Source organism: Pelodiscus sinensis, chromosome Z (assembly GCF_052426305.1).
Source record: "Pelodiscus sinensis isolate ZL-2025 chromosome Z, ASM5242630v1, whole genome shotgun sequence".
Lineage (NCBI taxonomy): Eukaryota > Metazoa > Chordata > Testudines > Trionychidae > Pelodiscus > Pelodiscus sinensis.
The window spans coordinates 19926701-19940464 of NC_143085.1; the positions used below are offsets into that span (position 1 = coordinate 19926701).

A 13764-nucleotide genomic window follows, 5' to 3' on the forward strand; every position below is an offset into this window, starting at 1 on the left:
TCAATATTTTGTTAAATTTTGTGTTCACATGTATGCAAAAATCTCAAAGCAAAGTTCCATCACCTGAGCTAAGTAGCAGTTCAGCAGAAAAGGACCTGGGGATTACAGTGGATGAGAAGCTGGATATGAGTCAACAGGGTTTCTTCCAGCCCTAGGATTCTATGATTCTATGATAATTTTCAACTCTGATTCATACACAACTTGAGCAATATCTGCTCAAAAGTTTGGTGAAGCGTAATGAACCTTTTTACAAGCCTGTTCTGAGTTTTGGGAGGCTTAATCTTGATCCTGTTTGAACTGACATAACTTTGTAGAAGCTAATCACTAACGTTATGGGTGTGTTAAACTGGTGTAAATTAGGGTGTGTCTGTGATGGGGAGAGGTTAGAGATGAACCCTTGGGGGTGTTGACAAGGCCACTGCTATCCTCCTCCTTGCTCTCTGGGGAGTCTCACCACTCAGTCCTGCTGGGCCAGCTCCACTGGTCTCCCCCAACCAACACACCAAGCTGAGGTCACTACCCTCCACCCCCGGGAAGCAGTAGAGACACTGAACCTCTTCAGGTCCAAGAAGAATGCAGTTTTAGGCCCAGATTGCTGGGATACAACTCCCCAAATGGGATCAAAACCCCTAATAAATTATTTAGGTAAGCCCCCTTTAACAATGAAAGAATGTACACATTGGTTGCTTCCCCAGGGAATAATTATTTACACTAAGCTTGTCATTAAGTAAAAGTGATTTTATTAAGTACAAGCAGTGGGATTTATGTGGTAATAAGTGAGAACAGAGAGCAAATTAGATTGCAAATAAAAAGTAACAAAAAGCACTTAGAAAATTCTAATACTAAAATCCTCAGCACAAACTTATTATAAGCCCACTCTAAAATTGTTTCTTTTCCAGCTGCTTTCAAAACAAGGGTCATCTTTCCTCCCCTGGGATGTCTGCTTCACCTTCTCCAGGTGTCCAGCCAGCCAAATACAAAAGATTCCTACCTGCCTATTCTCTTTAAAGAATTCCCTTATTGCATGGGGAGTCACCTGGCTACTCCCCACCAACCATTGGTGAGACTTGAGGACAAAAGGCTATTTGCATATGATTGTCCAGACATTGAGGCCTCCCAGAAGAAGAATTAGCCTAGATGGCTTTCTATATCTACCTGTCTACAGTATTCCCTATTCCATATGTCTAATTTTACACACAAGAAAGATACATACACCAAAATAAGATAACAGAACCAGCGGATTATGACATGAAGATTGATGGGTTACAAGAAATAATTTGCTCAAAGCACCTTTGATTTATATATATTTATGTCCATAAATCCATTTAATAAAGCATGAGGGGGGGAGGGGTTTCCATCACAATGTCTACATTGCAGTATAAGCCCATGATTTTAGCTCAGGCTCAAGCCCAACATCCCTTCCTTCTATACGCAAATTGAACTAACATAGGGCTCGGACACCAGGTTCCAGAAACCCATCGGGAAGGAGTGTCTGAGCCTGAATCAAACTAGGACTCAGAGTTCCAGTGTTTCTTTACAGCAGTGGTCCCCAACCTATAGAGGCTCCCAGGCGCCCAGAGGTGGGGCCACTAACGCGCCGGGTGCCCAGGGGGTGGGGCCACTCATGCACCGGGTGCCCGGGGGCGGGGCCGTGCATCCTGGGGCACGCCAGGGGTGGGGAAGCCCTTGCACGCGGCGCCGGCATGTGCCCCAGGGCCGGGGCCGCCCGAGCGCCTTGTGCCGTGGGCCCGGGGTCGGTGCCGCCACCCAAGCCGCGTGCCTGGGGCCGGCCCCGCGTGCCTGGGGCTGCCCAAGCGCTGCACACCAGGCACCAGTGCGTGTCGCGTGCCTGGGGCCGGCGCCTCCAGTGCGCCACGCACCGGGGGCGGGGCCAGCCCAGGTTGTTGGCGGGTGCACACAAATGCACCAGCGGGCGCCATGGCGCCCGCAGGCACCGTGTTGGGGACCACTGCTTTACAGTGTAGGTGCAGAACCACTGGGCTTGTGCTCTGGGAGCTCACTAAATGTTTTCCACAATCCCATGGGCTGACATTCTTTGTCTTCTTGACAAGGAGATTGGGTGAATGGCGACATATTACCACACTGCACCACAAGCAAGGGGTTTGAGCTTGTGGTACAGTGTGGGAAAATGTCACATGTACATTTTGGATAGTGATTGGACTCAGGGCTGTGTAATGCAGGAATTGATGAACTCTGGGTTCCAACCTCAGGCTCCAGAATCCGCACTATGAATTTTTCCACAAGAGGCAATGCAAATGAGGTGCAGATTAGCATTTTTCCACGCTTCATTTGCATAGTCTCTTTCATTCCATTTTTGCACAAAAACAGGCAGTGTAGCAATGGCCATTTTGTGCAAAAAACCCTTTTTCCACAAGATCCTTATGCCTCTCCGGGACAGGCATAAGAATCTTGCAGAAAAAGGTAGTTTTGTGCAAAAAGGCCACAGCCATGCTGTTTCTGCGCAAAGACCCCTAGCACAAAAACAGAATGAAAAAGAATATGCAAATGAAGCACAGGAAAATGCTAATACGCACTTCATGTGTATTGCCTCTTGCAGAAAAGCTCACAGTGTGGCTGTAACTTGAGTTACCACAAGTACATTTACACAACCTGCATTTCACACTCTGGGTTTTAATGTAGACAGATGTTTTGGTCACATTTAGATCCTAAGCTTGTAACAAAATCTGTAACCAGGGCAATTATATTAAAGTTTCATTGCAACTATTTAGCATCACTTTTGGTGCCCATAACCTGTTTTTAACTTTTGTTTCTACTTTGGTTTTTGTTCAGTTTTCTTCTTTTTCTTCCAGTGAGATCTTGTTTCTTGCTGTTGTCCAAGTAAGCTGTACAATAAGTAGCTGCTTACAAAAGAAATGGGGGAACGTAGTTTCAAATAAAATAAATGCTGGGTTGGTTTCAAGTAAAGAAAACAGCTGTGAAGTTAATATGATAGGATTTCTGTGCTGTCTTCCTGCTTTGCAGAACCCAGGAGTTGACTTCGGAGATGTTTCAGAAAGAATAGCTCTACGACAGCGTCTGCAGTGCCGGAGTTTTAAGTGGTACCTGGAGAATGTCTATCCTGAAATGAGGGTTTACAACAATACAATCACTTATGGAGAGGTGCTGTATGGCTTTGATAATCCATCATAACTGCATTAGAGCAATCCTTTCATCTTAGTTAGTGAGCATCAGATGACAATACAGTTTAAAATTGTCTTGAGAGCAACATCACAAACTTTTCCATACCTCTTTTAAATCCAGTCTATAAAGCATAGGCTATAACCAATGTTACCCTTCCCATCAGTGATTCCTGTAAGCTATGCACATGGGTGGCCATCCAGAAAAGATTGAAATGCTGTCCATCTAATTAGAAGAGCTCTCACAGCTGGCTGCAGATCTTTCTGATTGTGGTGGACATTTGCACATGCTTCAGTGCACATAACAGAATATATTCCACACATGGATGGAAAAAAGATAGAGGGAATATTGTTTGCCACTGTAGTGCATCCAAATAAATTAATATCAGGAACAATTATATGCACTATCCTGGTTTTTCTTTTGGTATACAGCAGCCTCAATATTGAAAAGCCAAGGCAATTTGTTTCAAATGGGATAATGTCCTGAATAACAAGATCAAGTCTGCAATCAAGGTAACTGAGGCATTCAATCTAAATGAATTACAGCTGTGGTGGCATGGTCACTGGATCCTCTAAAAAAGGGGTCTCTTTTTGGCCACATTCACTAAAATCGTATGAATGAATACATTGACTTTGCCCACTGAGTTTTGAAAATCCTGCTGGCTGAAGGAAAACTGATACCCCCACATAAGCAAGACTACAGTTGGATGAGTCTTATACACAACAGCTGAGACTCAAAGTAGATAAAAACATCAGTTTGTTTGAAATTAGCTTCTGCTTTTCCTTCTCTTTCCACCATAGACTAGTGCTGAATAAGATCTTGCAAAATCTGACATAATTTTTATAGACAGATCTATTTAAAAATTAGCCCAAACTATGCTCCAGGCTCCAGACATATCGGAATGGCAGAGATGCTTTGATCCATACGCATGCTTTGCACCTGACTCCTCTATTTATTTATTTTTTTTTAACAAAAAGATTTATTAAAAAACCAGTAAGACACTACTACATCATGACACTGTCACACTGGGCTTTTAAACACAAGACTTGCTCTACAATACCAAGGAAGGGGCATAAAACAAATTGATTCTTAAGCATAGCAATTAAGAAATAAGACAGTGAAAGCAATTTTGTTTTAATGAGAACTCAATTAAACTTCAAAGGGACCCAACGTCTTACTTCCAATTCAGGGACTTGATACAAAAAAATTAGTTTGAACTGCTATTAGCAGGTAGCATGAGCCACCTCAAATGAATCTTCAAATGAGAAAATACTGCTTCTCCACCTGTTTGGGATAAGTTGCAAATGGAATAATTTAGTAAGGTTTGTTGCTATTTTGATGCCCACCTCGCCGGGATACTTTCCCATAAGCACTCTGCTGATTGCTATAGTCACCATATCCGTAGTAGTTGTTGTAACCAGTGTAGTCATATCCTCCATAGCCACCATACCCTGGGCTGTTGTAGCCATAGTTGCCATATCCCTGATTCCAGTAGTTACTATATCCCTGGTTCCAGTTTTGACTGGGGCCACCACCTCTTCCACGAGCTCTTCCAACAAATCCTCCTCTATTTACAGTGGCCAAACAAAAACCAAGATTCCAAAACTGCCTGATTATTAAGAAAGCTTGGAGGTGCATCTGTGGCTGAGGCTCACCTGTAGGGGTTTTCTGTTGTTTGTTTTTATTCATATATAAATAGGTAATAGCATAATCTCCTATTTAGAGAAAGACTGATAGGATTTACAACTTGGAATGAGGCAAAGTTCTAATAACTTCACTGTCGTACAATTTAAAACAAAATCTGAAATTGCCTACTGAAGATACATTCAAAACATAATGCAATGAGTTTTCTTATGGTCATTCTTCTTTACTGTAACATGTAATTGAGCTCATAAAAATAGGTCATTCATTTTAGATTTTGATGCAAAGTGCACGTTTTACTGGGTAATATTTTATATCTTATTATAACAGTCTCTGGCACTAAATAAGAAAGGACATTAGTAAATTCAGCATTAGCTATTTGTATCCATGAGGTCAAAGAAGGTTGTTAACTGAGAAGCCCATTGGTGCTTGATCATGTCATGCCAATTACACCATGTTTTCAGGAAGTCATTCACTATAATGAAATCTGTTTCCATTGAGTGATCAGATAGAAAGTTCTTATGTTAAAAAGGAAGCTTGCTGGTATCTTAGCCCACAGTGTACACAGACCTTAAAGTCCAGTTAAGATATGCATCTTCAGCTACATCAATTGCATAGCTGAAATCAAAGTACCTTCACTGAGCTTTTGGCACTGTCTACAAAGCAGGAAGTTGAAGGAAGAACATTCTTCCTTTGATTTCCCTTACTCCTCATGAAATGAGAGTTCTAGAAGTCAGAGTAAGAAGCCTGCTATTTTAAAACAAGTTTGCTGTGTAGACGCACACTTTATTATTTCAAAATAACATAAGTTATTTTTGAAATAAGCATGTAGTGTAGACATTGCCTTAGTTATTAAAATGTATTGAGCTATAGAGTCAAAGCCAGATATTTAGCAGATATAAACCGGCATAGTTATTCTAGAGTCTGATAGCTATGTTGAAATGTATTGTAAATAATTATATGTATTGACACTAAGACATCTTGTTATTAAATATCTTCTCTTCTGGTTTTTGGGGGGGGGGGGGGGGGTTGAGAAAAAGAGATCACTGTAGTCTTTGGACTTCAGAGTTTTAGGAAAATAAATTAATCGAGTGGAAACAGCGGTAAAATATATTTTTACTTATGCAATTCACAATCTTCAAAACCCCATAATAATTTTGTCTTCATCTTTAGCCCTGTCACAGGGCAGACTCACCTCAATGGTGCCTCCTACTGGTAGCACTGGGAATTAGCTTGTATCTGCCCACCAGCTGCCTCCTTCTTGCTGGTGTCTCCCCAAGTCAATTCCGGACCCACATCACTCCCGGATGGTGGCATCCTCTACAGGACACTTCCCTCCAACAGCGCCCATACCAGTGACTCTTGGCCACGTTCCAGTGGAGAGGGAGTGTTTATCAGTCTCTGCATTCCCGGGTGCTTCTAGGGAGCACCCAGTTCCCTATACCCTCCTTGCTTCAGTGACTCACTGCCAATCTTCATCTAGCCCCTGCCTCAGGGGCAAACTGCAGTCTGTGATGGCCACTCAACATTTGCAAAGGGCTGTGGACCTGCTGCCTTTGCCTATCCCGGGTGGGTCTCTGAAGCCTTCCTGCATTCAAATCTGGCCTCAGGCCCTGCAGTCTGGGATCTGGTCAGACCAGAGCTTCCCTTGATCTGCCTTCCTTCCACAGCACTGCTCTACCTCCAGGAAGCCTCTCTCCTGCTCTCCGACCAGAGCAAGAGTAAGTTCCCCTCTTCTCCCTCAGGAGTCCTTCTTTATATAGCCCCCAGTTGGGCACTAATTAGCAATAATTGCCTCAGCTGGGGCTTCACTCTCAGCTCTCACTTACGGCTGTGTTTTACCCTGAAAGGACTAGTGCATGGCAGTCGTTCTATCATACACCCTCCCCTTTAAGTATCTCCCGTGAGGGGAGGGGATGTTGTACCCAATGGCTGTGTGTCTACATTGGCACCCTTTTCCAGAAAAGGGATGCTAATGAGACACTTCAGAATTGCAAATGCCGCGGGGGATTTAAATATCCCCCGCGGCATTTGCATGAACATGGCTGCCGCTTTTTTCCGGCTCGGGGTTTTGCTGGAGAAAAGCGCCAGTCTAGACGGGATCTTGCGGAAAATAAACACTTTTCCAGAAGATCCCTTATTCCTACTGCAAGATCCCGTGTAGACTGGCATTTTTCTCCGGCAAAACCCCGCGGCATTTGCAATTCTGGCATTTGCAATATTTAAATCCCCCGCGGCATTTGCAATTCCGAAGTGTCTCATTAGCATCCCTTTTCCGGAAAAGGGTGCCAATGTAGACACAGCCTATGGCTGTGTCTACACTGGGCCACTTATTCCAGAAAAGCAGTTGCTTTTCTGGAATAACTTGCCAGCTGTCTACACTGGCCCCTTGAATTTCCAGAAAAGTACTGACGATCTACTGTAAAATTGTCAGTGCTTTTCCGGAAAAACAATGCTGCTCCCGTTCGGGCAAAAGACCTTTTCTGGAAAAACTGTTCCGGAAAAGGGCCAGTGTAGACAGCACAGTAGTCTTTTCCGCAAAAAAGCCCTGATCGCGAAAATGACGATCGGGGCTTTTTTGCGGAAAAGCGCGTCTACATTGGCCACGGACGCTTTTCCAGAAAAAGTGCTTTTCCAGAAAATCATCCTGCCAATGTAGACGCGCTTTTTCCGGAAATACTTATAACAGAAAACTGTTCTGTTTTAAGCATTTCTGGAAAAGGGTGCCAGTGTAGACGTAGCCTAATACCCCAGCATCTCCCTCAGCTGGACATGAAGGATGTCTCTCTTTCTTCAGGCTCTCCGGCCTCTGGAGAGTCCTGCTCCCCTCTTCAAGAGTCTGGGTCCCCACAGTGGCCCTCTCCACCTTAGTGAGGGTCTTTCTCTCAGTCTGGATCCCCCGTGAAGCACAGCCTGCTCCCAGGTGGGTTTCCAGAATTGTCCTGAGCCTTTCTGCCTCAGACACTCCCTGAGGGTATGTCTACACTACAAAGTTAGTTCGAACTAACGGACGTTAGTTCGAACTAACTTTAAAAGGTGCTACACTAGCGCTCCGCTAGTTCGAATTTGAATCGAACTAGCGGAGCGCTTAGTTCGAACTAGGTAAACCACATTTTACGAGGACTAACGCCTAGTTCGAACTAGCTAGTTCGAACTAAGGGCTGTGTAGCCCTTTAGTTCGAACTAGTGGGAGGCTAGCCCTCCCCAGGTTTCCCTGGTGGCCACTCTGGCCAACACCAGGGAAACTCTATGCCCCCCTCCCGGCCCCGGACCCCTTAAAGGGGCACGGGCTGGCTACAGTGCCCGTGCCAGGTGCAAGCCTGCCAGCACCCAGCTAGCAGACCCTGCACCTGGCACGGCACAGAGCCACCCACCCGATGCCCCCCAGCCCACCCCCTCTTGCCGGGACCAGGCTGGCGGCTCCCGGGAGCTTGCCCTGGACCGCAAGAGGCGGGCACCTTCCTGGGCTAGTGCGGACATCGTGGACCTCGTCCACGATCTCCGCACTAGGCACAGGAAAGTGGCCGTCTAGGGCAGGAGAGCTGCCAGCCTGGCCACCTAGGACCAGGTGTGCATGAAAATCAAGGGGGTCCACTGAGACCCCCGACACTGAGCCCTGAGCTTACAATGGCCGTACTGGGTCAGACCAAAGGTCCATCTAGCCCAGTAGCCTGTCTGCCAACAGCGGCTAACCCTAGGGACCCTGGAGGGGATGGACCGAAGACAATGACCAAGCCATTTGTCTCGTGCCATCCCTCTCCAGCCTTCCACAAACTTTGGGCAGGGACACCACTCCTACCCTCTGGCTAATAGGACTCCATGGACCCAACCTCCATGACTTGATCTCACTTCCCTTTAAACTCTGTTCTAGTTGTAGCCTTCACAGCCTCCTGCAGCAAGGAGTTCCACAGGTTAACTATTTGCTTTGTCAAGAACAACAACTTTCTCTTACTAGTTTCAAGCCTGCTACCCATTCCTTTCCTTTGGTGTCCTCTAGTCCTTCTTTATGGGAACTCAGGAAGAACTTTTCTGAATGCACCCTCTCCACCCAACCCCTGCTTTTAGAGACCTCTATCCTGTCCCCCCTCCGTCTCCTCTTTTCTAAGCTGAACAGTCCCAGTCTCTGTAGCCTTTCTTCATCTGGGACCTGTTCCCAACCCCTGATCATGTTAGTTGCCCTCCCCTCTCCCAGCCTTTCTCTTCCCCTCTCCCACCTCCTTTTCCCAGTCTCCCCCAGTTTTTTTCAATAAAGACAGAGTCAATGTTGGAAGAAATGTTATCTTTATTTTGTACATCAATAAGAAGGGGGGCTAGGGAAGGGTAAGTGGAAGGAGGTGAGGGAGGAATGGGGTACGAGCCCCCGATGGGGAGGACTGGGCTGGCTCTGCGGGCTTCTGGGGGTGGAAGCTCTCCTGCAGCCCCCCAATTACTCCCTCTCCCCAGATGGCAGCCTGCGGCAAGTGCAGCTGGGCTGATGGCCGAGTGGTGTGATGTGCCCAGTGTGGGCACTCAGGGCACTCCAAGCCAGAACTTCTTTGCAAGCGGGGCACCCCTTAGAACTGTGTGTCCGGGGTGGGGGTCGGGACCCTTTAAGCGCAGCCCTCGGCTAGCCTGAGACAGCATCTCCATGCTCTAAGTCCTCCTTTTATGCCCTGCCGGCACTGCTTCCGGCCATCCTTAAGCCCTGTTCAGAGTCCACTCAATGTGGACTTACTAGTTCGAACTAGCAAAACGCTAGTTCGAACTAGTTTTTAGTTCTAGATGCGTTAGTTCGAACTAGCTTAGTTCGAATTAACTAATTCGAACTAAGTTAGTTCGAACTAGCGCTGTAGTGTAGACGTACCCTTACTTGAAACTTTTGCCCTCACCACTCTCTCCTTTGGGTTAACCTTCTGCTGAACCTCCTTCTTGGCCTCCTGACCCTCTCCCTGAGGGCAATGACTTTTGATATGGCTCTCAGCATGGCAACGGAAGCACCTTGTGTGCCTTCCCTTCACTCAGGCCCTCCTCCAGTTGTGGCTTAGCCCTTCCCTTAGGGCTAGCTGGGGCCCTGAAGGTCCCCATGGTGCACTCCCTCTTAAGATGCCTGGGATCCCCACATGTTGATGTTCAAGGCCCCCCTGTTTCCTTCAGAGGGGCCAGTCTCCCGTTGTCCATACTATATAGGTGGGGCCTCTCTACTCCCACCCAGTTGGGGCACTCCCTCTTCATGTGCCCCCTGCACCCACAGGCATAACAGCTTTTAGGTTCAGGCACCAGCTTTCAGCTTTTGGTGCATGACGGAGTCCAGATGCCCATCCCCACAGAAGCCAGACTAGTCCCCTCTACTACTCAGAAAGATGGGCCACTCAAGCCCTCCAATTAACATTTACCTTTATCCTCCACACACAGTTTCTGAGGTCTCTCTGAGTGGCCTGGGGTCCAGAGTCTGTAAGATATCCCCCTTGTTTGCAGGGAGGCACAGCCCAATGGCCCCTTTGGTTGCAGGGTCGTGTGACCCAATGGAACGAGTTCATAAAATAGCCCCCTTGCTTGTAGTGTGGCTCAGCCTAATGGTCAGAGTTTAAAAATTAACTCCCTTAGTTGTAGGCAGCATGACCCAATGATCTAAGTCTATCAAATAGCCCCTTGTATCGGGGGGAACACATGCCCTCATTCTCCAGCACATGTCATAGGGTGGACTCACCACCATGGCACTTCCTGCCAGTAACACTGGGAAATAGCTTGTATCTGCCCACCTGATGCCTCTTGTTTGATGTCTCCCCGTGTCCTCACTTCACTCTCCAGTCTGGACCTGTGTCACTCTTGGACTGTGGTATCCTCTTTAGGACACTACCCTCCAGCAGTGCCCTCTCCAGTGTCTCTCAACCCCCTTCCAAGGGGTGTTTATAAGTCTCTGCACTCTGAGGTTCTCCCAGGGGAACCCCTCCTCCCCCAATTCTCCTGTACCCAATGGTCCACTGACAGTATTCCTCTAGCCCCTGACCTCAGGGGCAACTGTAATCTGAAATGGCCACTCGTGATTGGCAAGGCGGTTTGGACCTGCTGCCTTTTTCTTTCCTGGTTCTCCTCCTGCAGCCCTAGTACTCTCAAACCTAGCCTCAGGCTCTGCAGCCTGAGAGTGAGGTCAGGTCATCATCAGGAAGCCTCTTACTTCCCAGACACCCAGGCTACGTCTACACTGGCCCCTTTTCCGGAAGGGGCATGTAAATTTCACCAGTCGTCGTAGGGAAATCCGCGGGGGATTTAAATATCCCCCGCGGCATTTAAATAAAAATGTCCGCCGCTTTTTTCCGGCTTTTAAAAAAGCCGGAAAAGAGCGTCTAGACAGGCCCCGATCCTCCGGAAAAAGTGCCCTTTTCCGGAGGGTCTTATTCCTAATTCAAAGTAGGAATAAGACCCTCCGGAAAAGGGCACTTTTTCCGGAGGATCGGGGCCAGTCTAGACGCTCTTTTCCGGCTTTTTTAAAAGCCGGAAAAAAGCGGCGGACATTTTTATTTAAATGCCGCGGGGGATATTTAAATCCCCCGCGGATTTCCCTACGACGACTGGTGAAATTTACATGCCCCTTCCGGAAAAGGGGCCAGTGTAGATGAGCCCCCAGTCCCTTCTGCTTCCAGCCAGACCCAGAGTAACTCCTCTCTCCCTCCAGAAGCCATTCTTTAAATAGCCCCCAGCTGGGCACTAATTAGCAATAACTGTCTCAGCTGGGGCTTCACTCTCAGCCCTCAGGGCTGGGTTTTGCCCTTAAAGGCCAGTGCAGGGCAGACATTCTGTCACAAGCCCATATAGTACGTTGGTCATAAAATAATCATAATTAAATTTAACTGTTAGTATACCTTAATTCTCTCACCAGATTGTCTGCTGTGCTCATGTACCATCTCTTGTATAACATGCATATGCCTGAAAATTTGCTCATCCTCTGAACTAAACCTGACCTGATGATTTCAAGATGTTCAGTTATATGGCTCCTTAATAAAATCAGAATAGGTGTTTTCCATATATTCATGTTCACCTGGACTCCGAGGTTCCAGATAGTTCCAAAATACAAGAGAAAACTGCTTTCTAAAGTGAGTAGGAAGGGGGAAAAAATCTGAAATCCCATTATATTTTCAATCTGATTTTCACACTGATAAAGTCCAGATAGTCTGGGAAAGTATCTGAACTTCTGGTTGAGTCAATTATCTTAACCTAAACTTTGAACCTTTTGAAATTCTCCCAGTGCTATTTATTATTATTGTGTTGTCTCATGACAATACACCAAACACGACACACTATTCCCCTCCTAATTCAACTAAGTTTCCATTACATATACATTTGCTTTAATACATACTACACTAATAATAAAGTGTTCTACTATTAGAAACACTCCATTGGTGATTAGTCATGTTTCATCAAAGAGAACTAAATTCTCTCTGTATTTACTCCAGTGTAAAGCATCTGAAGTCAACAAAATTAATTTCAATTTACACAAGTGTAATTTGGAGCAAAATTTGCCCTTGCAGTGAATTTAGTGGTTTGTCCAATTACTGAAAATAAAAATCTGATCCAAGCTGGTAGTTTGGCAAGGTTGTAGCACATTTTGAGAATGCAACTGTGTTTATTCACACAGGAAATTCACTGTCTGTGCAAGTGTCCATGGAAAGGATTAATAGAATGTCAGCACTAGTGAATGAGAGCGTTTTCCTTCATCAAAGAAATTTTGAACATTTTCAGATACTGTTTGTTTTGAAAATGGTAAAGCGACAAATTTACAGTTAATTGGGTTTGTATTATAAGAAGTGATGCCTAAAGCAATTGGTTTTTATGCTCTCCTTGTAGGTACGTAGTAGCAAAGCTAGTGGCTACTGTTTAGACCAGGGAGCAGAAGATGATGACAAAGCGATTCTCTATCCTTGCCATGGAATGTCCTCCCAGGTAAATTAGCTGACACTTTTGTTACTCTTAAATAACAATAAACTCTTGGACCTAAACAAAATGTGATTGGATGGATATTGGCAGAATTTGGGCTTTTCATTACTTTATCCTTTGAGTAACTGAGGGTCTTTTTTCCTCAAGATATTTCATAAGGAAATCCACCTCACACATATTGTTCCAGAAGACCTGATTTGCCTCATATCTTCCAAAAATTGTATTAATCATGTGTTCCTTCTAAAGCAGGTCTGTACAATTTCACAATAGTAGAGAAACGTTTGTATATAAGAATGGTCATACTGAGAAAGACTAACGGTCCATCTAGCCTAATATCATGTCTTCTGACAGTGATAGTGCGAGGTATTTCAGAGGGAATTAACAGAACAGTGATCCCTCCCTTGTCTTCCAGTCCGAGCATCTGGTTGCTAGAGGTTTAAGAACACTCAGAGCATGAGGTTGTGTCCAGTCTTCCCTCTAAGTTGTGCAGCAGCACAGCACAGCTCTGCCCAGTTAGTCAGCTCCATGCATGGACCCCTGAGCCTCTGACTGAGCGGGGCTGATTAATCACCTGTGAAGTTATGCTGGCCTTCAGTTTAGAGGGAACATTGGTTGTATCCCTGATTATCTTGGCTAAAAGCCATTGATTAATCAATTCTCCTTGAACTTCTCTAATTCTTTATGAACCCACATATACTTTTTACCTTTACAATATCCCCTGGCAACAAATTCCACAGGTTGACAATGTATTATGTGAAGGATTAGAATCATAGGGCTTTTGATTGCTGCTGCACATTAAACAGATGTGATTGGAGAACTATCTACAGTGACTCTAAGATCTCTGTCTTGAGTAGTAACTGCTATTTTAGACCCCATTATTTTCAATGTGTAGTTGGGATTATGTTTTCCAACATACATTCTTTGTCTACATTAAATCTCATCTGCCATTTTATTACCCAGTCACCCAGTTTTATGTGAGATCCCTTTATAACTCTCTGCACTCAGGTTGAAACTTCATTAGCTTCAAAAATTTTGTATTGACTATAAAGATTG

The 13764-nt window shown here is 45.5% G+C and overlaps 1 protein-coding gene across 2 annotated transcripts in view; it reads left to right on the forward strand.

The window, feature by feature from the left end:
* GALNT9 (polypeptide N-acetylgalactosaminyltransferase 9) overlaps positions 1-13764 on the forward strand; it is a 444375-nt gene that overhangs the window by 390167 nt on the left and 40444 nt on the right. For both annotated transcript variants that reach the window (XM_075898387.2, XM_075898386.2), the window contains exons 8-9: positions 3004-3141; positions 12622-12717. In XM_075898387.2, the coding sequence (XP_075754502.1) occupies positions 3004-3141; positions 12622-12717 (234 nt within the window). The remainder of the gene's footprint in view (positions 1-3003; positions 3142-12621; positions 12718-13764) is intronic.